The following is a 25,830-nucleotide window of genomic DNA, read 5'->3' as shown; positions in this document are numbered from 1 at the left end:
AGATCCACAGGTTATAACTCATGTGACCACAATATATGACAGGAAAGTGTAGGTGTTATAACACCTGGGCACAACAGAGCATCATTAAGGTTGCTATAGTAACCCTTAATTCAATTTCCTTGGCTTTAATTTCAATCTTAATGTCAGTTGTTTCTTTTTGTGTGTCAACTGTGATGAAAGGACATACTGATATGGAAGAATTTCTGATTTTTTCAGCTGTAACTTGATCAATTACACTTGTAATTTTTAAGGGAATTTCTCTTTATATTTACACAATAAAATATAGGTATACTATTAATAAATTAATAATTTAGACTTATCAAGTATGTGTTTATAAAGTTCATAAAACCTTTAGTGCATGAGTTGCATACTAAAATGTTTGCAGAATTTTTAATTTGCAGGGCATGTTCCTCTTGGAAACGTACATTTTTAATGCTATAGCACTCTACACACACACTCAGTAGCTTAAGGTTTTGAAGGCAAAACACAAAATAAAATTCTTACCTCCAGCTACTAGTCCAGACTCCCCTAACTGAATAGCTACCCCAAAACCACCAAGCTTTACAGGTGCTGAATTCTCCTTTGAAGCAAGTAGCACGCAGTGTGGCTGAAAAGAGAAAACCCAGCAGACATGATTATACCAAAAAAAAATCCAACCTGCTTGAAGAACTGAAAATATCTTTGTAATATATCAAAAAGAAGCTTAAGATTTTTTCTGTCAAATGGAGGCCACTTTGGCATTTTTTTACTTCTTCATTTCAAACTTTTATTTTGGTACAGCATAAGCACCTCACCCCATGCTGGTTTCCCTCTGGTCTTGCCTTAACACAGCAAGGCCTCATCAGGGCTAGTCAGTACTCACAGAGAACACAGCCTGAAGTCACGACAATATGAAGAATAAGAACGTCATGAAAGGCTGCCAACTTTTCCAGCAGGATGTGGATCCAGTTCTCCAGCAGAAACATCCCGTCTCTGTGAGACCTTATGTTTCACATAAACAACATACAACCTTCTTTTGGAGCTCAAGCCCATCCCAACATAACCAGCACAAATTTCAACCTGCAAAAGGGAAGCAAGCTGCCTGTATGAGATATCTAGGAAATAGTGACCTTGGGGAAAAAATAAAAAAAACAACTCAGGTGTTGATATGGATTTCCTGTATGGCATTTGTGCTTCTACTCTTCCACAATTCATAGCAACAATAATACTGAGATGGAAAATACAGGAATTAATAGTATTATGCAACTATTTTGGGGCAGGAGGTTAGGGAATCTTTGTGTATCAATGCAAAATTAATTATATATATATGCTGTTGATTAAAAACATTAATCACAATTAATCTCAGTTTAATGACTGTTAAACAATAGAATACTAATTGAAATGTATTAGTTTTGGATTTTTTCTACATTTTCATATATAACAAAATAGTATTTTTCAATTCACCTCACACAAGTACTGTAATGCAATCTCTTTGTCGTGAAAGTGCAAATTACAAATGTAGATTTTTTTTTTGTTATATACCTGCACTCAAAAACGAAACAATGTAAAACTTCAGAGCCTACAAGTCCACTCAGTCCTACTGCTTGTTCAGCCAATCGCTAAGACAAACAAGTTTGTTTACATTTACAGGAGATAATGCTGCCCTCTTCTTATTTACAATATCACCAGAAAGTGAGAACAGGCATTTGCATGGCACTTTTGTAGCCGGCACTGCAAGGTATTTACGTGTCAGATATGCTGAACATTCGTATGCCCCTTCATGCTTTAGTAATTCTAAATCTGTAAGTTCAAGTTTCATGATAAAGAGATTGCACTATAATACTTGTATTAGGTGAATTGAAAAATACTATTTCTTTTTTTTTTTTACAGTGCAAATACTTGTAATCAAAATTAAATATAAAGTGAGCACTGTACACTTTGTAGTCTCTATTTTAATTGAAATAAATATATTTGAAAATGTAGAAAACATCAAAAAAATGTAAATAAATGATATTCTATTAACAGTGCTAATTTTTTTAATTGCTTGACAGCCCATACACACACACACATATATAACCTGCTATGGAACAGCAGCCAGTATTTAATATATCTAGCTAAGTTTATTCCTGGGGAATTCTGTGCCACTGAGCAATGCAGAGTTTGCACAGAATTAATGTTCTGCGCAGAATTTTCTCCCCCTGCCACAGAAATGGGCTGCAGAGCTGCTGGCCGCCACTAGGGAGCCACTGGATCCATCAGAGCCCAGCTCCCCAACAGAAGAAACAGCTGGTGGGAGGGAGCTGGAGAGTTCCTGGAAGCTGCAGTTCCCCGCCCTGAAGGAAGGAGGCAGCATGCAGGAAACTCTATACAAGCCTGGAACCCAGCATTAGGCTGTTTCTCCCTCAGGATCCCTGGGCTTTGAGTGGGTAGTGAATGCGTGATGGGCTGGGGGGCAGCCCTGCAGTGGAGCTCTGGAGGGTAAGAGGTGCAGGTGTCTGGCCCCCTGCTTGGGCTCTGGGAGGGAGGGGGCAGAGAAACATGAACTGGTTTGTCATGGAGGTTTCTTTAACTCTCTCTATCTGGGGGAACTTGTGTGTCTGTATTGTTACAAACATAGTTGCTGACAGGTATTTTGAAATAAATTACCTAAATAATTGAAACTGACATGATTCTATGGTGTTATTTTGACAAATGAAATATGCAGAATTTTAAAATATTGTGTGCAGAATTTTTAATTGTTTGGTTCAGAATTCCCCCAGGATTATAAATTGCTCCACATGCACAATGAACCCTTGGAGCATTTTTTGCGTCTCCTCACAACTGTCAAATCAATCATATTAAGGTTAGCATGTTTAACTGGATCAATGTCAAAACTACATATTGCTTTTTGGAGAATAATTTACTGCAGAAATTGAAAAACTAAAAGCTACTGATGAGCAACATCTGTATCCCTCCCCAGCCCCTTGGGTGATTCTGGGGTTTCCAGGAATGTATTGCCATATGTACTAGGACTTGCTCTCTAGTACCAAACTTCTGGAAAAGGTTGGAACTTGTATAATAAATAACTGACAGGTTTAATTAACGTTAGTGCCACTGCCATTAATCTGCTTAAACCTCTGACACACATGGAACAGATTTATTGAATAAGAGGACAGTTTGTTACACAGTCATTTCTATTGCTCCAGCTGCATTTTAATAAACTAACTATGGAGTATTTATCAGTCATCATATACGGTTAAAAAGAACTTGATCTCTTGAATCTGGAAGAGTTGCTACACAACCTCCCAATATGTAAGGCTGAACACACTATGGATGAGTACAACTATGGAAGAATCTACTTTGGCCAAAAACACATAAGGACTAATTACATGGACATTATTTTATATTGGAGGCTCTCTTTGATGAAGCTCAACAATTTCTACTACAATAAAATATTCTGTTTAATTCAGGATATTAAAAGAAAAACACATGGTAGAAAACACCTTCTTTCATATCCCAGTCAACAATACTTCTCCAAGGAGTATCACCCTACATTTCCCAATCCCTTATCCCTGGGATGTGTTTCTATATCAGTATATGGTTTAGTTCTGTTAAGAAATAGTATAAACTATGACAGGTTTCAGAGTAGCAGCCGTGTTAGTCTGTATCCTCAAAAAGAACAGGAGTACTTGTGGCACCTTAGAGACTAACAAATGCATCCGAAGAAGTGGGTTGTAGCCCACGAAAGCTTATGCTCTAATAAATTTGTTAGTCTCTAAGGTGCCACAAGTACTCCTGTTCTTTTTGAGTATAAACTATATTACAGCTTATTCACAACAACCTTCCTGTGCAACTTAAAAAAACCATTAAACCAAATGAGACTCTATGCTACCTTTGTGGTTTCCCAGTTCTGGAATCAGTGAAGGCCACAAAACATCTTAGAGCATCTTCAGGGATGTTCTAAGTTGTGCCTGGCTGCCCATGGTCCCAAGAGGGCTGCTTTAGGAGCTGGAGTGCAATGATACTGCAGACATGCCCTCTTATCCCTGGCTACAAAAACCACGTGTTGGAAGAATCTCCAGATAGCTTGTTAAATGACCATTTAAGCCTTTTGGCATTGGAACAGCAAAAAGGAGCCATATTGGCACAGAACCTGAAGCACACACTCAAAATTCCTATGAACTGTTTTGTATAAAACTCAAACTCTTAAGAAAAAAATAGTAGCCCCGATAAGAAGATATAGCTTCCTAATTAGCCTAATTGAAAGCTGAAGATTCCAGAGGCAGCTCTTGACTCCCTCCCAAATCAAATTATGGATGTGGTATTGTAGTTTTTGATTATCAGAATTTTGGAGGCAGATACATCCAAGCCAACAGCATCTTAATTATTTTTCCAAAAGGAAACCATCAAAAGTTTCTAGACAAAAGACAAAATGTCCACTTACTCTTGTATTGAGCCTTGGACAAAACAATATATACAGAAAAACTGACTAAGATTCAGCAAAAAACAAAACTACTATTTTAAACCGAGACTCAATTTTATAAGCTGTAAAAACCTTAAAAAAAAAAAAAATCTTTGCCAGAAACATCACCACAGCAACACGGGAAGTTTATCTAGCTGACTGGGCTGATTCTTATCACAGAGAAGCTTTTTCTATAGCTTTCTAATAAGACATGCACATTATCTTCCTCTTTCCTTTTACAGTGTTTTAGAAAACAGTCAGCAGAAGAGGTCCGTAAGTAATCAGAATGTGAGTATTTCGCTTTTAATTAAAGATATGCTAAATCAAATTTCAGATGAAATATAGGATTATAAAGGTACTACTGACCATTCAGGAACTTTACACATTTAGTTACAAGCCTCAAAATTTAAGTAAATTATGTCTGATTTGATATCTGTGATAGCATTTGTCTTGGCAGATGAAAAGATTGCAATACTTATATAACTTAATACTCACTTCTCTATTTTGTTTAAAAACTAAACTATATAAATCATAGTATCAAGGTTCCTCCCTCCCCATTAACAGAGCTTAAATTAGCAAAGTGAAAGATGGTCTTGAAGAGTACAATTGCAATAAACATGCTCTCTATTAGATCAAACCTACTTCTTTTACAATAGTTTGTGGCCTAAGTAATGCAGTATGACAATATTGTAGACATATAATAAGATGACAATCTGTATAAAATTATTTACATAGTGTGAAGTCATTTTCAGTACTTACTATTGTCACAAGAACAGCCAACATGGTATACAAAAATATTTTAGATCTTCCATTCAATTATTCTGAATCTTTCAAGTGTACATCTTTATGCTTGTTATTAGCTCTTAGCAATATTCAGATTTTTTCTTCTGTATTATATTGTTGCCATCTGCACTGTTAAAATTGTATCCCATACTCAATTACACTCTACATTTTAAAGAGTTAATACATAGATGAAAGTTTACTATAAGATGGAATTTGGGATACTTCCCCCACCCCAAACCGTTACCCCCCAAAATCTGTTGTTCTGTTAGAGTGATAAGAGTTCAAACAAGTGTAAAACTGTGAGTTTATCAAAACCAAAGATCTGGCTTAAAAAGCAAATTGTAAACTCAATGAAACTGTCATTTACTTTGTAACCCAGTATTTTAATTTCCATATTTTGACATATGCTCTTATGCAAAAAAACAAAAAGAACCCATTAGCACTCAAATAAATTAATGTCAAAAGAGAGACTTAACAGATTAAATAGTGTCATCAGCAAAATATGTAGAATATTGAAATACATATACAAATCAAGTACAAAAGTGAAGAAATCAGTCAAATGTACATCTGATCAAATGTACATCATTCTATTATTTTCATTGCTGTTTTTCCCCTTCAGGATAACACTTATTTTAGACATTTCTATTAAAAATATATTTTTTAACTCTAATGTGAAGCCAAGGCTGAGCATCTGTCTTCTGGTATTATTGTGGTTTCCTGCCCTTCCTCCCCCCCCCCAAACTCAAAGTTAGAGATGGTGTGAAAATAACTCAGCACTCCATGGAACAAATATAAATATACACAACAAAATAAAAAAATGTAAGTAGAATTTGTCTTGCCTCTCCCTCATAGAAAATGTTTTTCAAACAACACACAAAAAGAGTTATATTTTAAAAAGTAATTACAACATAACTATAAATGAATTTTTGCATGATTTTCTTTCAGCATCTGCTTTTGCACACTCAGTGGAAGTATGAAAAGAAGAGGCTATAATATACGAGTGCCTCAATAATTTTGAAATCTGGTTGAAAGTTCTTCTGCACAACTGATGGTACTTAATAAATTATAGATAGTTGTATTTGCTACTATGGTTGTTGCCTTTAAACATCTATAAATAATTTGATTTAAGACTGTACCTATGACAAAGTAACTTAACATACAAAATTAATACCACAGTGAACAACTCTTATGTATTTCCCTTTGCATCCTTATAGGACAGTGTAAGAAAGCTCGAACAGACGATGGAGACAACTTCATCTGAGTTCCTGAACTCTTCTTCATACAAGGAAGTCTTTTGGAGTTACCAAACTGAGCTAACCAGAAACTTCTCTTCGGAAGCCCCAAATGATACTGTCTGTCTCATAAATGAAGGCTCCTTGTCTCTTGTTTTCATCATTTTTTACTCCATTATTTTTGTCATTGGATTGGTTGGCAATATTATAGCCTTGTTTGCTTTTTTCTACATTAATCACAAAAGAAATTCTATCCAGATTTACCTGCTTAACGTAGCCATTGCAGACCTTCTACTGATCTTCTGCCTCCCCTTCCGTATACTATATCATATTAACAAAAACACATGGATGTTGGGATTGATTTTCTGCAAGATTGTAGGAACCCTATTTTATATGAACATGTACATTAGCATCATACTGCTGGGATTAATTAGCGTGGATCGTTATGTAAAAATTAACAAGTCTATACGACGTCCAAAAATGTTAACAGCTACAGGAAGCAGAAATATCTGTTGCATATTGTGGACAATTGCAGTAATAGCATTCATAATGACAGTTGCTCAGTCTGTTAAGAGGGAAGAATACAATTCGACTATGTGCTTCCATTACAGAGATAAACAGAATGCAAAAATGGAGGCAAGTTTAAACTATATTCTTGCTATAATCTTTTGGATAGTTTTCTTTCTCCTAATACTTTCATATATTAAAATTGCGGAGAACCTTCTGAAAATTTCCAAGAAAAGAGCAGATTTCCCCAATGCTGGAAAGTACAGCACCACGGCAAGAAATTCCTTCATTGTACTTATTATTTTCACCCTGTGTTTTGTACCATTTCACACATTCCGATTTGTCTACATTACATCACAATTACAACACACATCTTGTAACTGGAAGGAGATAATTCACAAATGCAATGAGATAATGCTTTTATTTTCAGCTTTCAACAGCTGTTTAGATCCAGTTATGTATTTCCTAATGTCCAGCAGTGTTCGTAAGACTGTATTCCGACTTATTTGTAGAACACTTCATGGGGACTCAAGTGTGAGTGATAGTATTTCAGAAATGAAACCTGGGCAATCTCGTCATGATACTGCAACTACCATTACCCCCCATTCAAGCTTTTTAAAGAAAAATTCCCTCATCTGATTGCTTAAATATAATGGACAATTGCTTCCTGAAAAGACAAGCAGATAATCTACTAGATAATCGACACTGGATGTACATGTGTATAGGAATGTACAACAAAACAGAGCTGATAATACTGCCTCAAGAAAAGCCTTTCCCCCCTCCTTTCCTTCCTTTTTTACAAATATGGGAGTTCATACTTCAACTGCTTAAACAAATTAAAAATGATTTTTGGTGAGAAAGAGCTTAACATTTTTATTATTACAAATCAATATGAAGTTTGAAACCTTCATGTAAAGATTCATTTAAGACAGGATTCATCTAGAGCACTTTCTTTCAGGGGCAAATTTTCAAAATGTGACCTCGATGTGCGCGCAAGAAGCGTTACACACATAAACACTTGGTACACATTTATTAGCACTACTAGCTATGCACATATGATGGGATGAATTTTTCACAAGTAAATCTTTATCTGTATCTAATTCAAACCAACTATGAAACTGATGTATTACAGATTTTATAAATCCGTCTTTGAAAAAAATATATTTTAGAAGGCTTCAAAAATAAATCAGCATCTTAACTGCATTTATTAAACTAACTTTTTCAGCAAAATGTATCATAGGAGGATTTGAAATGAGCAGTGTTTTGTCAGTTCTGGTCTCTGTTCAATCCCAATCACCTATGTTTTGAGGTTAATATCTATCTCCTTGTATATTTCCAAAAACATTTATTTCAAATATAATACACCTATGGCAGAGACCATGTCTTTTTACATGACTAAAGTATCACACTCACCAATGATGTTATGCAAATAATAAAATATTAAATGTGGACTGTATAGCCCAATTCAAGATTAAAACCAAGCAGATTTATGCAGTTAATGTGTGTAGGCTGAGTAAAATTTTTAACAAAGTTAAACTAGCCTTGATGACTAGGGAGGGCGGGAGGGAGGGAGCTGGACTAAGAATGGAACTTGAATCTCTAATGTGATAGGCCACAATGCTGGCCAGACCTGAATTTTGTTTTAAACTCTAAAATAAAGAGTCTAATCCTTTAAAATTTGAGTAACTTTATTCAAGTGAGTAGTTGTATTGAAATTGATGAAACCCTCATGTGACTGCTCACTACATCTTTGCAAGACTGGGTCCTAAGGTGGCATGTTGCATGTCTAAACTTGCATGTTTTCAATACTGGGGAAAATCCTGCTTCTGGTCAGTGGCAAAACTCCTATTGTCCTCAATGGAACCAAGATTTCACACACTGTTTCTTTCACATTTTGGACATCATTTTAGTGTAGTTTTTCTGTGAATCTATTATTGTTCAGGCTTGGATATAAATGTGTTCACTAAACCACAATTACTGGTAACCGTATATTATTATATTTCAAAACTGTGGGTATCTTTTGTATCTTCTTTAGAAATAATTCTCATAATTTTATTTTAAGTTTTACTTACAGTATCAGCATTTGCATTTTTCTTGAATATTTTAATACATACAAATGATATTTAAGACTGATTTTTAGTGTAGTTCCTGAGTGATTCTTTTAGCAATTTCTAATCTGCTTTTCAGAAAGAATGTTAAAACTGGCAGACAATCATATCTCAGTTATGTCTTTGTCCATAAACCAGTAGGTCATATGGTCTCTTTGCTCTGTTTCCACACTCTAGCCTATGAGCCCACAAGGAACTGCATCCTTCTCTCTCGAGCACTCACAAATCAAACTGCTTATACATTTCTATTTCTTTTCAACCAGAACTAGCCAACATAAACTACAAATGAAACGAAAAGCAAAAATAAAATGTTCAGTTAAGTACAGGTTGAAAGTAGGTTGAATATCCCTACTCACTAGGCATGGAGGGAACTGAACAAAGAAAGAAGAAAAGACACTCAATTTTTTTTTTATTTTTTTTTAGAATACATTAATTTAAACCTAGAAACCTCATTCAAAGGTTACCATTTATAGAAACAGTGTTATCATAATGGTACGTTCTGGAATATCTTCAGTGAACCAAATAGTAGCATGAGAATTCACAAAGTTTCAATTTGTTCTGAATGTCACCTTTGGGGGGAGCCAAAATCAAGTGGAAAAGTGCTCTTGATTATAGAAAAACCTGTTTTACATTTGTTTTCCTAAAACCATCATCATTAATTTTGTTATTGTAATATTGTTTTGTAAAAAAGCAAGTAATCACTCCGCAATCAGGAAACATGAAAAATATTATTCATTTTTGAAGCTATAAGAAGCAAGCTTTGAGCCTATCAGACGTATTGGTGGGCTTTTTTGTTTTAATAATTTGTGTGTGATTTACTTGAGAAACATACTGCTCTGGAGACTGACATTGAGCATATATAGGAGAGGTACAGAACAGACAGCAGAAATTAAACTTTTCCATATTGTCCTACCAAATTTTAATGCTAACCTCACCTTTGTGAGGCGGAGGTGATTCAATCTTAACACAACCGCTATGTTAAGATTGCCAAAAGTTCCAATAAGTGCTATTTTATTTGTGACTTTTCTGATGTACAAATTTGTATACTAGGATCTGATCTGAGACCATGAATGTATTTCAATCAGGCCATTAAATACAGAACTGTGTGAAAAGCTGATTTTTGGTTTGCTGGAAGTTCCAAAAATTATGAAAAAAAAAATGATGTAAATTCATCCAAGATCATTAAAAAAATTTTTTTTCAGTGAACCAGAAGTCTAAAAAGAAATTTTGGGGGGGTTGAATGCAATGTTTTGTTCAACCCCAAACTAAGTGTTTTGTTTCTGAGCTTTAAAATTTTTTTTTATTTTAATTTTTAAAACAAATAAATTTCAAAAAGTTATTTTGAATAAAAAAATCAAAATGTTTAGTTTAAAGAAAATGTCCAAATGATTTTTTTTTAAGTTTTGTCCTGACTAAAACAATTTGGCAAAGTAGACAACTTTGAAATGTTTCCCTAAACCCAAATCTGCATTTTTGATCAAAAAAAGTTTTGGCCAAAAAAAGTCACCCTGTTCTAATTAAAAAGCCTTCTGATAATAATGATGTTGGCCGATGTTGACCTTGGTTGGATTTTAACCAGTGATCTTGTTTAAATTTTTTCTACTATGGTGTACTGATAAATCTTGGAAACTTTAAAGTAAAGGTAAAAACACATCTGTACTTATTTCTTGATGAATAATAGTGTTTGTTGGTATTGCTTTTAAATAAAATTCCAATTGTTTTGTTTCTTCATTTTAATTGTTTAAAAACTTACATTTATACAACTTTTTCATTCTAGGGGACCCCAAATTACTTTACATGCTATTACATATACACACAGAGTATGAAATGGAAGATAGCAACTTCTAAACAAAGAGAGACAAGTTGACATTTTTAGGCAGGAAGTGTCTACCTTATCCTATTAAATCGAAAGAGAATTTCAGGTAGGCTATAAGCTTCAACTTTTTCTCTTCTGGAACTGAGTTATATCAGTTTGGATGGTACAATATCATGCCCTGTAAATCAACCTTGTGGAATAACAGATCCTGAAATAACATTGGACATCTGTGGAAAGTTACATCATGGTATCAGAATCACATTTCAAAATGCCTTTATATAATGAGGTGTTCTGATGCGCGTTTATTCTGCTGGACAAATTTCTATACATGACAATCCAAGCAGGCAGACTGTAATTACTTAAACTGAAATTTGGCTAAGACACCAGGATTATTCCCTCTACACCTGTGAAGTGTATCACATGATATGAGACTTGAATGTCAAGTAGTTTGGACCTCTATTTTACATTTCATCCCAAAGATGGCAACCAATATGATTGGGCATTGTACAATACCTACTCTGCCACTCCTAATCATGCTGAGTAGTACATGGATTTCAATACAACTATTCTTGAAGTACTATTCCTCATAATTGCCAGATTGTGACACCCTCACTGATTTCAGTGGGATTCCTGCAGATGTCTCTATATACATTTTATGGGCCTCAGGCTGCTCTTCTATTGAAGTCAGTGGCAAATTTTCCATTGACTTCAATGGGTGCAACATCATTACTATGTCTCTATCTTTCTCTAAATTTTATAAATACGCACGTACTCTCACACTATATACATTACACACACACAGAAGGTAAGTAAGGAAACATTTGAGTGTATTCCACTTTGGACCTGTCAAACTTGACAAATCCTTTAATAGCTTAGCTATTCTAAAACATACAGAAAGACCAATCTTAAGCAAAGTATTTTCAAAATTTAAGGAATAAAGACCTGGCTTGAGTTATCAGCATATAAAAATGTTTCTGGCTCTAGTAAACAACTTTTGTTTTCATACTCAATGTAATTACACTCCTAGTTTTAACTTGTAAATTGGTATGTTTTCTGGGAAGAGAATATGGGAGAAGTGAAATGTTAATTATTCTGGTGATTCAATAGTATATTTAAGAGTTGAAGTGAATAACTAACTTCCCCTAAACAACAGTGAATTTAGTCTTGATACCCCCCAAAAGAGCAGCACTGTTTTCAGCAACCAATAGGGGCCAAATCACTCCCTGCACTGGGAAATTCCAGCAGGGACCACCTAGCCTGAGACTACCTTTGAAAATATACATAGAAAGGATGCATGTGTTGCACAGTATGTATGGAGAGGCTCCTCATAGAAGACACTACAGTCTCACTAGGCCAAAATAAATTTCTTGCATATTCCCTGCAGCGGTAGTGGGAACAATGTGCAACTGTTACCTGCCAGCCCTATCTCCACTCCTCACATAAATCCCTAGACCAACTGAGGGCTCGCCGTAGAGTCTGGGCAAGGGATGAAAGAACCAAAATTATAACAGGGCCCCAGCACCATGTAGACAGGGCCAGATTCTAGTACAGAGGACATGCATAGAAGGAGAGGAGGGCTCTTTAATTCCCAGAGCACCGGAACCAGAGCATCACCATCAGAAAATTAAGTACCTTCTCTGTCTCTCTCGCTCTCTCTCCTGGCTGAGTGTAGGGAGCAACTCTGCTTGGGAGTAGGGACCAATAGCACTTGAAACTCTGCAGTGTTACTGGAAGATGAGAAATACAGTTGAACTGACCTTTTTTTAAAAAAGTTTTATTAGGGCTGTCAAGAGACGAAAAAAATTATTCACAATTAATCGCACTGTTAAACAATAATAGAATACAATTTATTTAAATATTTTTGGATATTTTTTACATTTTCAAATATAGTGATTTCAATTACAACACAGAATACAAAGTGTACTGTGCTCACTTTAAATTTATTTATGATTACAAGTATTTGCACCGTAAAAAAACAAAAGTAGTATTTTTCAATTCACCTAATACAATTACTGTAGTGCAATCTCTATCATGAAAGCTGAATTTACAAATGTAGAATTATGTACAAAAAACCCCTTGCATTCAAAAATAAAATTTAGAGCCTGCAAGTCCACACAGTCCTACTTCTTGTTCAGGCAATTGCTCAAATAAGTTTGTTTACATTTGCAGGAGATAATGCTGCCCACTTCTTGTTTACGTCACCTGAGAGTGAGAACAGGCATTCTCATGGCACTTGTAGCCTTCGTCACAAGATATTTGCGTGCCAGATGCGCTAAAGATTTATATGTCCCTTCATGCTTCAACCATCATTCCAGGGGACATACGCCCATGCTGATGACGAGGTCTGCTCAAAAACAATCCAAAGCAGTGCAGACCGACACCTGTTCATTTTCATTATCTGAGTCAGATGCCACCAGCAGAAGGTTGATTTTCTGTTTTGGTGTTTTGGGTTCTGTTGTTTCCGCATCAGCGTGTTGCTCTTTTAAGACTTCTGAAAGCATGCTTCACCCCTCGTCCCTCTCAGATTTTGGATGGCACTTCAGATTCTTAAACCTTGGGTCAAGTGCTGTAGCTATCTTTAGAAATCTCACATTGGTAACTTCTTTGCGTTTTGTCAAATCTGCAGTGAAAGTGTTCTTAAAATGAACAACACGTGCTGGGTCATCATCCGAGACGGCAAATATATGGCAGAATGCGGATAAAACAGCAGGGGACATACAATTCTCCCCCAAAGAGTTCAGTCACAAATTTAATTAACACATTTTTTTTAAACGAGCGTCCTCTGGAATGGTGGCCCAAGCATGAAGGTGCATAAGAATGTTTAGCATATCTGGTATGTAAATACCTTGCAATGCTGACTTCAAAAGTGCCATGCAAATACCTGTTCTGACTTTCTGGTGACATTGTAAATAAGAAGAGGGCAGCATTATCTTCTGTTAAATGTAAACAAACTTGTTTGTCTCAGCAATTGGCTGAATAAGAAGTAGGACTGAGTGAACTTGTAGGCTCTGAAGTTTTACATTGTTTTGTTTTTGAGTACAGTTATGTAACAAAAAACATCTACGTATGTAAGTTACACTTTCATGATAAAGAGATTGCTTTATTGTTTATTAATAAAAATTGTTTATCATTTTTACAGTGAAAATATTTGTAATAAAAATATTTTGATTTCAACTATATATATATATATACACACACACACACACACACACACACACACACAATATACATGAAATACAATATATATGAAAAAGCAGGAAAACATCCAACGTATTTAATACATTTCAATTGGTATTCTATTTAACAGTGCTATTAAAACTGCGATTAATCGACCGCACTAAGTTTTATTTTTAAACAAGAAGTCAAGAGTCGGTTAGAATACTGAGCTTTAACAATCTTAATGAGAGTGATGTAAGCAATGCCACAACATATTACTGCCTGTGTTGTCTTTTGTAACCATTCTGTGTCCTCTTCAAAATTCTATTGTGATATTGGCATACTGTCACTTCTGACTCCAGTTAAAAATAAAGCTGGCACTTTATAGCATTATCTGGCAACAGAGCTTTAATTTAAGTCTTCATATTTTAACAAGAGGAGAAAAATATACTGTGGCATGATACTCCATATTCTTCATAGAAATATTATGATGATATGAATATGGTCTAAGATATATTTTATGCAAGGTGGGTCTTGTAAGATATTATTGGAAAGGTTATAATTTACTGAATGAGATTCTCCAATTTGCATGTATGCATCATTTCTGTGTCTGGAGTTAGGAATATTAAATATGTAATAATTACAACTGTGTGTATACTTGGGAAATGTCCACCAGACAATAAGCAATCAGCCTTGATGGGTCAACAGAAAAAGACAGAGTCTTTAAAGGTGTGTATCTCCCATCTTCCTAGAGTTCCTTCCTGTGGACACTGCAAATACAGTAACTCTTCACTTAAAGTCGTCCCGGTTAACGTTGTTACGTTGCTGATCAATTAGGGAACATGCTCGTTTAAAGTTGTGCAATGCTCCCTTCTAATGTCGTTTGGCAGCCGCCTGCTTTGTCCACTGCTTGCAGGAAGAGCAGCCCGTTGCAACTAGCTGGTGGGGATTTGTAACCAGGGTGGACCGGCAGCCCCCCGCTCCCCTAAGTTCCCTGTGCTGCAGCTGCCCAGCAGGCTATCAATTGCTGGCAGTTCAGCTGTCCCTCCCCTCACTGCCATGTGCTGCTCCTGCCCTCTGCCTTGGAGCTGCTCCCAGAGACTCCTGCATGCTATCCAGGGGGGCGGGAGGGGAGAAGGAGTGGGGCCTATGTCAGGGTGTCCCCCTCTCCCTTGCTCCTGCACCCCGCTTACCCCTTCTCCACATAGAGCAAGGAGGGGACACAGATGGAGAGAAAGCGAGCGAGCGAGCTTGGGGCAGCAGCTGCTGTCTCAATTTCCTGATCCACTTAAAAAAAGACAATGCACTTAAAAGTGGGTCAGCTTATTTAAAGGGCCAGTGTGCATCTCTCTCTCTCTCTCCCCCACACACAAGGCGTGTGTACGTCTCTGTCTGCTATGCTGTCTCCCCTCCCTCGTGTTCATGCTGTCTTGTGTGAGAGGCTACATTAACAACAATGTGTTAACACTTGAGGGCTCAGCCGAGTGCTAGTTCATCATTTAGCTGCAAGGCATTCCCTGGGAAATATCCCTCCCTCTTCCACCCTCTAACTTCACCACCTCAACCAAGCTTCACAATCATCATAGCTGTGAATAGTATTAAATTGTTTGTTTAAAACCTATACTGTGTGTATATCTATATAACATATAGTTTTTTGTCTATTGAAAAAAATTTCCCTGGAACCTAACCCCCATTTACATTAATTCTTATGGGGAAATTGGATTTGCTTAACATCGTTTCGCTTAAAGTCGCATTTTTCAGGAACATAACTACAATGTTAAGTGAGGAGTTACTGTAAACTTGCTTCAACACTGCAAGATCAAGTGATAATATCACCTGATGCAAAATACCATCTTGGTCACTGCTGGTACTTTTCCACTGGAAACAAAGGCTTCACGCCTTATGTAAATTCTATTTAAGGCTGGGAAGCAAGGCAATCAGGACTCTCCCTTCACTGCGTTCCCACCCAAGAAGAAAGACTGCTAAAAGTACCTGAAGAGAGAAGGACAGAAGTCTAGTCTGTAAGAGAAATAACGAACTCTATGCTACAGAAACTCTGCATCCTACCTAAGTCAACATTTAGGGTGATGAATTACATTTTGTAACCTGTTTCTTTAGTGAATCAAGCTTAGTTTGCGTGTTTTATTTGCCTAGTGATCTGCTTTGTTTTGTTTGCTATCCCTTATAATCACTTAACATTTGTCTTTTGTAGTTAATAAACGTATTTCTTGATTATAACATAACCCAGCTTGTGCAATTTATATCTGGGGGAGGGGAGGAGAAGCTGTGCATGTCTCTCTCCACATTGAGGGAGAGGGCGATTTTTATGAGCTTGCGCTGTGCAGATCTTTCTATACAGTGCAAGACAATATTATTTTGGGGAAGTGCACGTGAGTGCTGGGCAATTTCCTAGCCTTTCCATAGAGAGCTATTTGCAGCCTCTGTGTGATTCCATGGGTGTGTGTGTGTGTGTGTGGGTGTGTGTGTGTGTGGTCAAGGTGGTGGAGCAAGAGGGGCTCAGTGAAAACCCAGTATATCAGGCGGCATCCCAGAAGGGGCGAGGAGTCCAAACCCTCAAATATACAAACTATTCCTTCCACTAAAATTTATGGAAGGCAAAATCATCATGATTTGCAAGATCAGACAATGAAAAGTCTGATAAATTTGGAATACTTTTGCCTGAGATACTTTTCTCCGAGCTCTCCCTGTTACAAATGTGAACTCTGCTGATCACTGTGGAATGAGAGACAGCAGGGAAAGAAAGAAAGCAAGCAAAGGCAAAAAGCTGAAGTCAGCAGAATTTACCCCTTTGATTATCAGCTTCATCTTCACTGTAATACTTACGTTTTATTTTTGCAAATGATTAAAGCTAGTAAAAAACTACATTAATTCTTGTTTTTTCACAAAATCTACAAAAAATTCTATATGTGGGAAAACTTTTCTGGCAACTCTACCAAAAACCCTACACAGATGCATATAAATTGAAGAAAACAAATTCAAATTAAATTGTAATGTAACAGAATATAGTGAAAATTCTCTTCTGGGACTACCACTTCCAAATGTAGTTTAAATGTAAAAGCTGAATTCTAAAGTCAACGTTTTTATAATTAATATAAGCTTTTTTTCCCTCTCCTGTTTTGCATGTTTGATAAAATGACACCTCTGGAGGCAGCATGAAGAATTTCACTAGAATAATTTTGAAACTATTTGAAACTATTTAATGACCTGAATCCTAAACAAGGCCAAGAACAAAATTTTAAAGCTAAGATAGACACAAAAGTATCATTGAGGAAGATTTTCAAATGTCTGATGAAAGTTATTTTACCTGTACTGTGTATACCAGATACATGGACAGCACAGGACAGTGAACAGCCTGCTTTATTTTCCTATTTGTAGTAACTACATAGCAGGTTATGAAGAGATGGCTACAATATATATCCCTGCCCATGCACTCCTGTGGACAGTAAAAATGCAACACACTTTTCTGGGATGTGCCCATCACCTTTTGCATACAGTTATATTAATTAATATATTAAGTTTCACTTTTGAATTATAAAACTTAGCCAAAGTCACTGGAAATTGCAAAATTATTAATAGGCATCAATAGAGCAATGTCTACACATTTCTGGTCCCAAATGAGCAAAATATTTACTCACAGATCTCACACTATCCTCAGTCAACAAAGCACTTGACTTCAACATGACTTAAAGAGGTATCTAAGTACTTTGCTGAAATGCCACTTCTAACAGCATTACATACTAGACCTAGGCCAGAATTTTTTGATGCAACTTTTTTTTGGTCAGGAAATGAAAATTTTGTCAAAATGACTGACATCAGGAAGATTTTCTTGGGGGCAGGCTGCGGAGGGGGGGAGAGAGAGACACAAATACACACACACAGATGTTCAAGGAATATTTTTTTGAAATTTCAGAAATCTTTGTTGGATAGCAAAACTGTTTTCCTGCCCAGTTCAAATGCATATACATAATAAAACAAACCTACAATTTTACTACAGAACTTTTTTTTTTAAAGCATCAATAGTCACAAGATACTACACTAACTCATACACATGCTATTCAACTGTTCTTTTGGAAGCATAATCAGAGTTGTAGCTCCACAGCAGTTAATCCATATTTGTGAGACAATAATATTAGTGGCACTATATTTACAAAATATCCTAAACTATAACCAATTTAAAACACGTTAAAATTCTTTGCCCATTTTGCATATGCTATACATCAGCGGTTCTCAAACTGGGGTCTGCAAGGGTATTCCAGGGGGTCCACAAGTCACGTCCAGAGCCCCCGGCCCTGCTGATCAACTCCTCCCTTGCCCTCCAGTGCCTCCTGCATGCCGCGGAACAACTGTTCAGTGGCATGCAGGAGGGGCTGGGAGGAAGAAGGAGCAGGGACAGGGTGCGCTCAGGGGTGGAAAGAGGTGGGGAAGAGTAGGGGTAGGGAGAGGGGGAGAAGAGGTAGGGTGGGGTCTTGAGGGAAGAGATGGAGTGGGGGCGGGGCCTGGGGCTGAGTGGGGTTTGAGCACCCCAAGGAAAATAAGAAGCCGGCTTGGGGGTCTGTGAAAAATTTTAAATCAAAATGGGGGTTGCTAAAGTTTGAGAACCACTGCTATATAATAATATTGCATAATAGGTAAGACTAGACTATCAAGCCAAAGGCTATCCCTTCCACCCTGAATTTCCCTGTTTTTGTGGATTTCGGTGAAGGTATTTACTGTTGGGAGTACTTTTAAATTTTTTTTTAATTCCAATAATAAAATTATCTACAATATATGAACTCAGTTAAGTAACATCAGTATTACATGTAATACAATTTGCGATTGTCTCAAACATAAAACAACTTGTACCCCAGAGTCCCACCTGATTGCTCTCCACGTGGAGAATCTTCCTTCTTTGCCATTCCTGCTGCCATTAGTGTTTCAGAAAAATCAATGTGACTGTGCTCTGATTTCAATTTCCATATTCAAAGCAATTCTGTAAATGTTTTGGTTTCTTTTCACATTTTCCTTGTTTGAAAATGGAAACGATAAATACAAATACTTGTGTTTCTGCTCTACTTTTCCTTTTTCATCACCCCTATTCATTTCCCAAATGTTACCGTACCTTGATTTTGGTGGCAGTGGTGGTAATAAAGCAGTAATCATTTAAACATAATACTTACAGAAACATCTGTTGGAATGTTATGAGCCAACATGAATAAATCAGACCAACTCCTCTGCAACCTATATAAATGCATATTTTAAAAAATGTAGATGCATATTTTGCACTTGGTAGATAATATCATAACACACAGTAAGGAGCTTTTCTAATTATATACATACCCATCTACAGTATTAATGAATACCACACAGAATATCAATTCAGTTAATTTTTAAATAATCAACAGCAAGTAAAAAAATATTTGAAGGACTCAATCTGTATTAAGGAATAAATATTTGAAACAAATGGACAAAGATTTTCTCCATAAAAAAATACCTTTACAGAAAAATCCATATGCTAAATTTCAGCACAGAATTCATTTTATTACAGCAGACAAACCATCTAAAAAGATGTCTTGCTATGCTGACAAACCTATAGTGCCACTACTAAACACAGTTAGAATACATTAATCACAAAATCAAATGGGTATAAAGGCAGAATCTTTTTTTCCCAATGAACACAATGTTTTTAATGGCTACCCAGCTGCAGAGAAGAAAAACATGATCAATATTACAATTAACGCATCATTTAACAACTCGGTACCAGGCAAGTTTGGAGTATCTGTGCAAGTAGTACTACACGTTGGTAGTAGTACTTCTCATTAGAAGGTGGTATCAGGAAATGCTGATTCTTGGTTTTTGATTCTAAAAGATTTAAAGAATACTCAACTCCACTGCTCCCACTCATTCTCTCACAATGTGATTTCCAGTACTGTGAATTAATGTTTGATTCACTAATTCCTTATTTGCTTAATTTGAGCTATCATCACTTTCTGACAATAAAAAACCAAGAGTATGTTCATAGGCTCATTTACACTGGTGAAAGCTGTAGACCTCCCTCTGGCGCGTCTGATGTTTAATGGCACCGTGTTTAAACATGGCCAAAAAAAAGGAAGTTGACACCGAAAACTGGACCTATGCTTACTGTTATTTTGCCACAACATCCAAAGGCTTGACCAGTATGTTTAAGTTGTACAAAGACTGTGGTGGTTGTTAAATGTGGGAACATCAAACTGCAAATATCCACTGGGCTCCCATTTAAGATCAGATAAGATCACTTAATTGAAAGGTGAATATTTTCAGAGCACAAATATTTCAAAAGCTACTTGCACTCAGGAAAATGCAACTGAAGCTTCACTGAGGTGTGTGCGGATAATGGCAAAACTCAGGAAACCTTTTACAGATGTGGACATTATTACGCAGCGTATGACTATACAGCTGAAACCCTTTTTGCGGAGAAGGAAGATGTTGACACCTTCAGACTTTTTTTTTTTTGATAGAGAGAAATTTATGGAGGATTTGTTGTCCCTTAAACTGCATAACAATCCCATGACAGGTGAGGATTTGTTTAATTCTGTTCAAACTTTTTTATCTAATGAAGGTTTAGACATGACTCAGATTGGGTCAATTACAACAGATAGGGCTCCTGCCATGATTGGTACTGAATCCCAATTTGATTTTCTATCACTGTAATCCACCAAACCACACTTTGTGCAAAGCTTAGCTATGAGTAAGCTAATGTAATGTCAATTGTGATAAAACCGGTCAACTTCCTTCGGTCCAAGTCAGCACTACAACACAGCTCGAAAGCTTTCTTTCAGAAGTATCTGCTGATTACGATGACCTGTTGGTTCATAATGACATCCACTGGCTGAGAAGAGGGCAAGTACTAAGAAGGCTGTGGGAAATTCAAGTTCATGTGGAAGAATAGCTACATAAAAGTCCAGGGAAACAGGTAGAAGAGCTACACACATTTTTGAGGGATGCCACAAGCATGAGCTTAAATTATTTCAACTTAAAGCTACAGGGGCGAAATGAAAACGTAGTGGATCTCTACCACGTCACTTAATTTCAAAACAGAGTCTCTTCAAAAATGATTTGGAAACTGGGGAAATGCTGCATTTCCTGATGCTGCTAAGTTGCTGGGACACTGCAGATGTGAATCAGATGGTGTACTCTCTGGACAGGCTTTTTCAAAACTTCCAGGAGAGGTTCCAAGAATTTAAAAGTGTTAAAGACATCATCCTATTTGTTAAGAACCCATTCATGGTCCAAGCAAATGGCACTTGGTGCAATCAAGCAAAAGTATCCTTTCCAGATGCTAAAAAAGCAAAACCAAAAATCATCTGAGTAACTATGGGTATTTTAAAGCACTTAGAAGTGTCAAGCTTTAAACAGAAAGCTGGTCTTAACCTCAACAAAGCAGACCTCTACAATAAATTCTGAGAACTGATAAGTAAGAAATACACATAGATCTTTTTTTCTGATTTTAAGAAACACCCCCTTCCCTCCATAAATAAATAAGTAGAAAGCAGTTTTCAGACAGTGGGTTGGACTGAAAAGGAAATGCTTCAAACAGAAATATCTGGTCTTTGAGGTAGAAGGTGCTTGCAGTTTTCATAGGTAAGTTTAATTGTTAATTCCTTTTTTTTTCCCCATCTGAACATACAAAAAAATATCAGAATTAGATAGACTGTGGGTTAATGACTTCAATAATTACTCTGGATTTACTTCACTTTAACAGCAGAATTTAGCTCAGTTTCTTCAAAAATCCAGATAGTATTAACAAGATGCTAAATGGGAACAGTTACGCAAAAGTTAGTTTCATTTGAGAGTTACCAGGGCTGTAAGGGGTTTTGCATGGCATCATTTTTAAACAAGCCTTTTGAACCTTTTTATTTTTCTGAATTAGTATATCTAGCTTTCTGTATCTTCCTTTTGTACCTTTTCATGTTTATACAAAATCTTCTCCACACTGTAGCTAATAACTCTTTTTTAATAACAGTTTTAAAATACAAATATTTTATTTTATAACTTTGGAAAGTGTATGACGTTTTTCCATGAATTTATAAATTAAATAAAATCTCATTGGGGTCTAGTTCATTAACAAGTAAGATGTGCATGAAGAAGAATTCAGCGATCTCCAACTCTCCTCTTCCCTCCACACCAGCAAGCTGAAACACCAATTTAAATGGCAGAAAGACATGCTGTCACTGTTGAGTACTTTAACACTGCTCATAAGCATTCGATTCCTTATCTACAGCCTGTAAACACAAAACAAAAACTAAATTAAACTGGCCAAAATTTAAACCTGTGGAATGATTGCTGAAAAATCTGATCAAGTTTGAAAATATTTCATAATCAGACCAGACTGAACGGGATAGCTATAGCTGCAATGACCCAGGCTCAGAACAGAGTGGTAAAGAATATTGGAAGCTTTTTCTTTCACCGCAAACTAAATCCACGTGGCCAGCATTTTAGTGTCATAGTACATCTCCAGTACATATTTGCGTGGAGGCCAGGGAGTGCTACGTTGCATTTCTGCAATCAAAATACTACTTTACATGTATTTAGCATCTTTGATTTGACAATATCAAAATGCTCTAGAAGCAGACTATTGTCATGTTATAATTCAGGACATTGAGGTATGGAGAGATTGAAGTGCTAGTCCACAATCATGAATCACTGTCAGAATTTGAATGAATTCTCTAGGTTTCCTGAGTCTCTATGCGCTATGTTATTGGACTCAGGATTTATGATCTAAGACCATAGATATTTAGTGTTATACTACTTTTGTAGTATCCCTGAATCCGTGTGCAAAAATTTCATGTCAACTCAAAAAGAAACTGCAATTCCACCATCTTGCTGTGTCAAGATGATAACTTCCAGGAGGCTAACTGCTGGGTATAAATACTCAAGCGCCTGAGGGAAGGAAAAGAAATTGTTAGCAAAATTATGAAATTAGTAAATATGACAGCCATTAAATACAGATTAATGAAGAAAATAACTCCTACAATTGTTTTTCAGCTCAGTGTGCATTTATTCAAGAAAAACTTGAATGGGATTAATGAAAAATTCAACATGTCTTCTTCAACCATCATCGGCTTCTACAGTTGCTCTGCCAATCATCTATTCTTTCCTATTTACTACAGGCAGTTTTGGAAACATTCTCTCTGGGTGGATATTTTCAAAGCACATATCTACAAAAAGAACACAGAACATCTACCTGACAAATCTCGGTATTGCAAATTTATTTGTATGCATAACAATGCCTTTTCTCGCTGCCTACTTTGCAGATGGCTATCAGTGGGAGAATGATTCCATGCTATGTAAAATAGTACACTACTTTGGAACTCTGGTTATACACACTAGTATGTATGTCAGCATTACAATTTTATGTTGGACTGCTTTAAGTCAATATTCAACACTGATGAAAAATAATGACCACACGCAATATTCTCCAACAGTTAACGAAAACTACTTCTATAAATGCCTACTGGAAAAGTTTCGTCAGCCAAAATTTGCTAAATACTTGTGCATCAGTATATGGATCATTGTACTGGGGGTAACTGTACCAGTGATAGTGTATGATTTGTATGTACAGCCTGATCAAGGACAAGTTAACAGATGCTACCACTGGAAGGCAGAAAATGGAGAACTCACTTCAAAGATCACAGTTCTTATTGCTACTGCATGGTTTTTTTTATTTTTTATAACAGTATTATTCTCATACTATTCCCTTGTCAATTACCTGAGTAAAATGCAGAAAAATACTTGCATTGGAAAGAAACATCTAATTTACAGTACAGTCAAAAGAAACATTTTTGTCATCCTACTTATATTAACTGTCTGCTTTCTTCCATATCATATTTTCAGGCCAGTTTTTTACACGCTGCTTGCTAGTGAAGACTGCCAGATGATGAACTATTTAGTGGAAGCAAAAAACTTTCTTACTTGTCTTGCAGCTGCCAAAAGTAGTTTAGATCCTGTTGTAAATCTTTTATTAGATAAAACATTTAAGAAGAGTCTGTACAATCTCTTTAGAAAATCCTCATCACAAGATCACAAGCATACAGCTGATATTGAAGAGACTACACAAATATGAAAAAGGAATAAGTAAAAATCTTAACTGGACATATTTTAGGACAAAAACCTTTTTGCCAAACATAGCTACTTATAACAGAAAAATTCTTTCTATCCACAGTGAAAATGAAATTTACAGATAAAAGATGAATTTATAGAATTTAAAAAAACCTGCTTATGAACATTTGAACTGTTAATTCATGTTTGCAACTTTGCTGTTGCTTGATGAACCTTTATACTTCTTACAATGAACTGTGCACTATGATTTTGCTTACACAAAATGAAAAAGGGATTACATTTTATGTTTGAACTATACACATTGATTAATTCCAGTCCTTGGAGAAACCAAAGAAGGAAAGTGAAGAGAGCAGACAATAGATCAAAGGTAATAACTTGGCTCTCCAGTATCGTCACATAAATATGCTACGGTTTCAGACACGGTCTCTCTTAGTTAAATTACAGGGACAAAAATTAAACAAAAGAAATCAAGCTAGACATGGGTAGTTTTTATGGTATAATTAAATCAAGTGTCTGAGAAATACAGATGTACTTGCAGAGAGCTAGCCAGGAATTTGGAATTAACAGGGTTTTTTGTTTTTGTTTTTTTTTGCTCAGAGGTACTGGGGGAAAGGTGGTTTCCTTGTCTTTTGGGATGAGTCCATTACATGGATTGAGCAATGAAACTGACAAGAAGTGTGAGGGGAGATTAGTCTGATATTTGAGTTTTTAGAATAAAGAAACATTCTTCCTACTCTTTACTTAAACTTTGTCCATCACCCTAGGAATGGTATTGTCTGAACCAGATGAGGCCCCGTCCTAGCCTCAGTGGGAGGAGGCTTATAATAGGGTTGTATAAAAAGGCTGGGAGTTTCATAGGGGTGATCAACTTCTGATCTTATTCTTGCCTCTGACAGGGACCATGGGATGAAATTACACAGTAACACCCACAAGGTTGACAAGGGTTTGATGGTGGTTACTGACCTATGGGGGTAAGAGATCCACAGAAATAGGAAGAAATCTGTAAGATGGAATGAGGGACATTGTTTTAGATGTTTTCTTTAGTTTGTTCTGGAAATCCTCATGTAGGAGCCCATCCATAGCAGTTGTGTTCCTTGAATGAACATTTGCAGCCATAGTTCTGTTTTTGGGACAACAGATTTATTGTAAACTGCTGTGCACACCCACCTACTGTTACATAGATAATTAATAGTGAATGTTATTTGTCTCATTTCAAAAGCTGGTTTTACCACACAGATTAATCTAAAATATTTAATTTAGACAAGAATGATCATAACCAAAGAGATGATTTATATAAATATATAATAAAAAGACTGCATAAAATAAACATATGCGCAATAGTCTGACGTATCCTAATATATACAAAAGCTAAGCTTAAGCAAAATAGAGAGCAGTAAAGTGCACACAAAATGTACCTGAACTCAATACTAGCCCACAGATAATCCTCCACTACAGGTCTCCTTTTGTCCAGTCTAAGCTTAAATTAGGTAAATTGTGTGGTTTAATTAGGATGACACTGACTCTCCATCAAGGTTCATCATTTAAGGATGGACAAAATAAAGGCATTTAACAAACGTGACTGAACAATACAATTAATGGATAATCAATTGGTAATCACAGAGTACACTTCTAGCGGTAACACAGCTTGCCTATGAGATTTCTCACTGCAGAAGTTTGAGGATCATGGAGAAAAACTAACAATATTAAGTAGCA

General features: G+C 36.2%; 3 protein-coding genes across 14 annotated transcripts in view; 2 read left to right on the top strand and 1 right to left on the bottom strand.

Annotated features, from left to right (window-relative positions):
* CASK (calcium/calmodulin dependent serine protein kinase) overlaps window positions 1-25,830 on the bottom strand; it is a 414,387-nt gene that overhangs the window by 154,118 nt on the left and 234,439 nt on the right. For all 12 annotated transcript variants that reach the window (XM_054005578.1, XM_054005605.1, XM_054005628.1 and 9 more), the window contains exon 6: window positions 505-607. In XM_054005578.1, the coding sequence (XP_053861553.1) occupies window positions 505-607 (103 nt within the window). The remainder of the gene's footprint in view (window positions 1-504; window positions 608-25,830) is intronic.
* On the top strand, window positions 4,639-8,490 carry GPR34 (G protein-coupled receptor 34). The gene is made up of 2 exons (XM_054005684.1): window positions 4,639-4,708; window positions 6,418-8,490. Exon 2 carries the CDS (start codon window positions 6,445-6,447, stop codon window positions 7,579-7,581), a length of 1,137 nt encoding a protein of 378 aa, XP_053861659.1. The 5' UTR covers window positions 4,639-4,708; window positions 6,418-6,444; the 3' UTR covers window positions 7,582-8,490.
* On the top strand, window positions 21,595-24,710 carry GPR82 (G protein-coupled receptor 82). Its single transcript, XM_054005696.1, has 2 exons — window positions 21,595-21,639; window positions 23,044-24,710. Exon 2 carries the CDS (start codon window positions 23,075-23,077, stop codon window positions 24,119-24,121), a length of 1,047 nt encoding a protein of 348 aa, XP_053861671.1. The 5' UTR covers window positions 21,595-21,639; window positions 23,044-23,074; the 3' UTR covers window positions 24,122-24,710.

The sequence above is a fragment of the Malaclemys terrapin genome, chromosome 1, assembly GCF_027887155.1.
Source record: "Malaclemys terrapin pileata isolate rMalTer1 chromosome 1, rMalTer1.hap1, whole genome shotgun sequence".
NCBI lineage: Eukaryota > Metazoa > Chordata > Testudines > Emydidae > Malaclemys > Malaclemys terrapin.
This window is presented reverse-complemented; position numbering and strand designations above follow the sequence as displayed.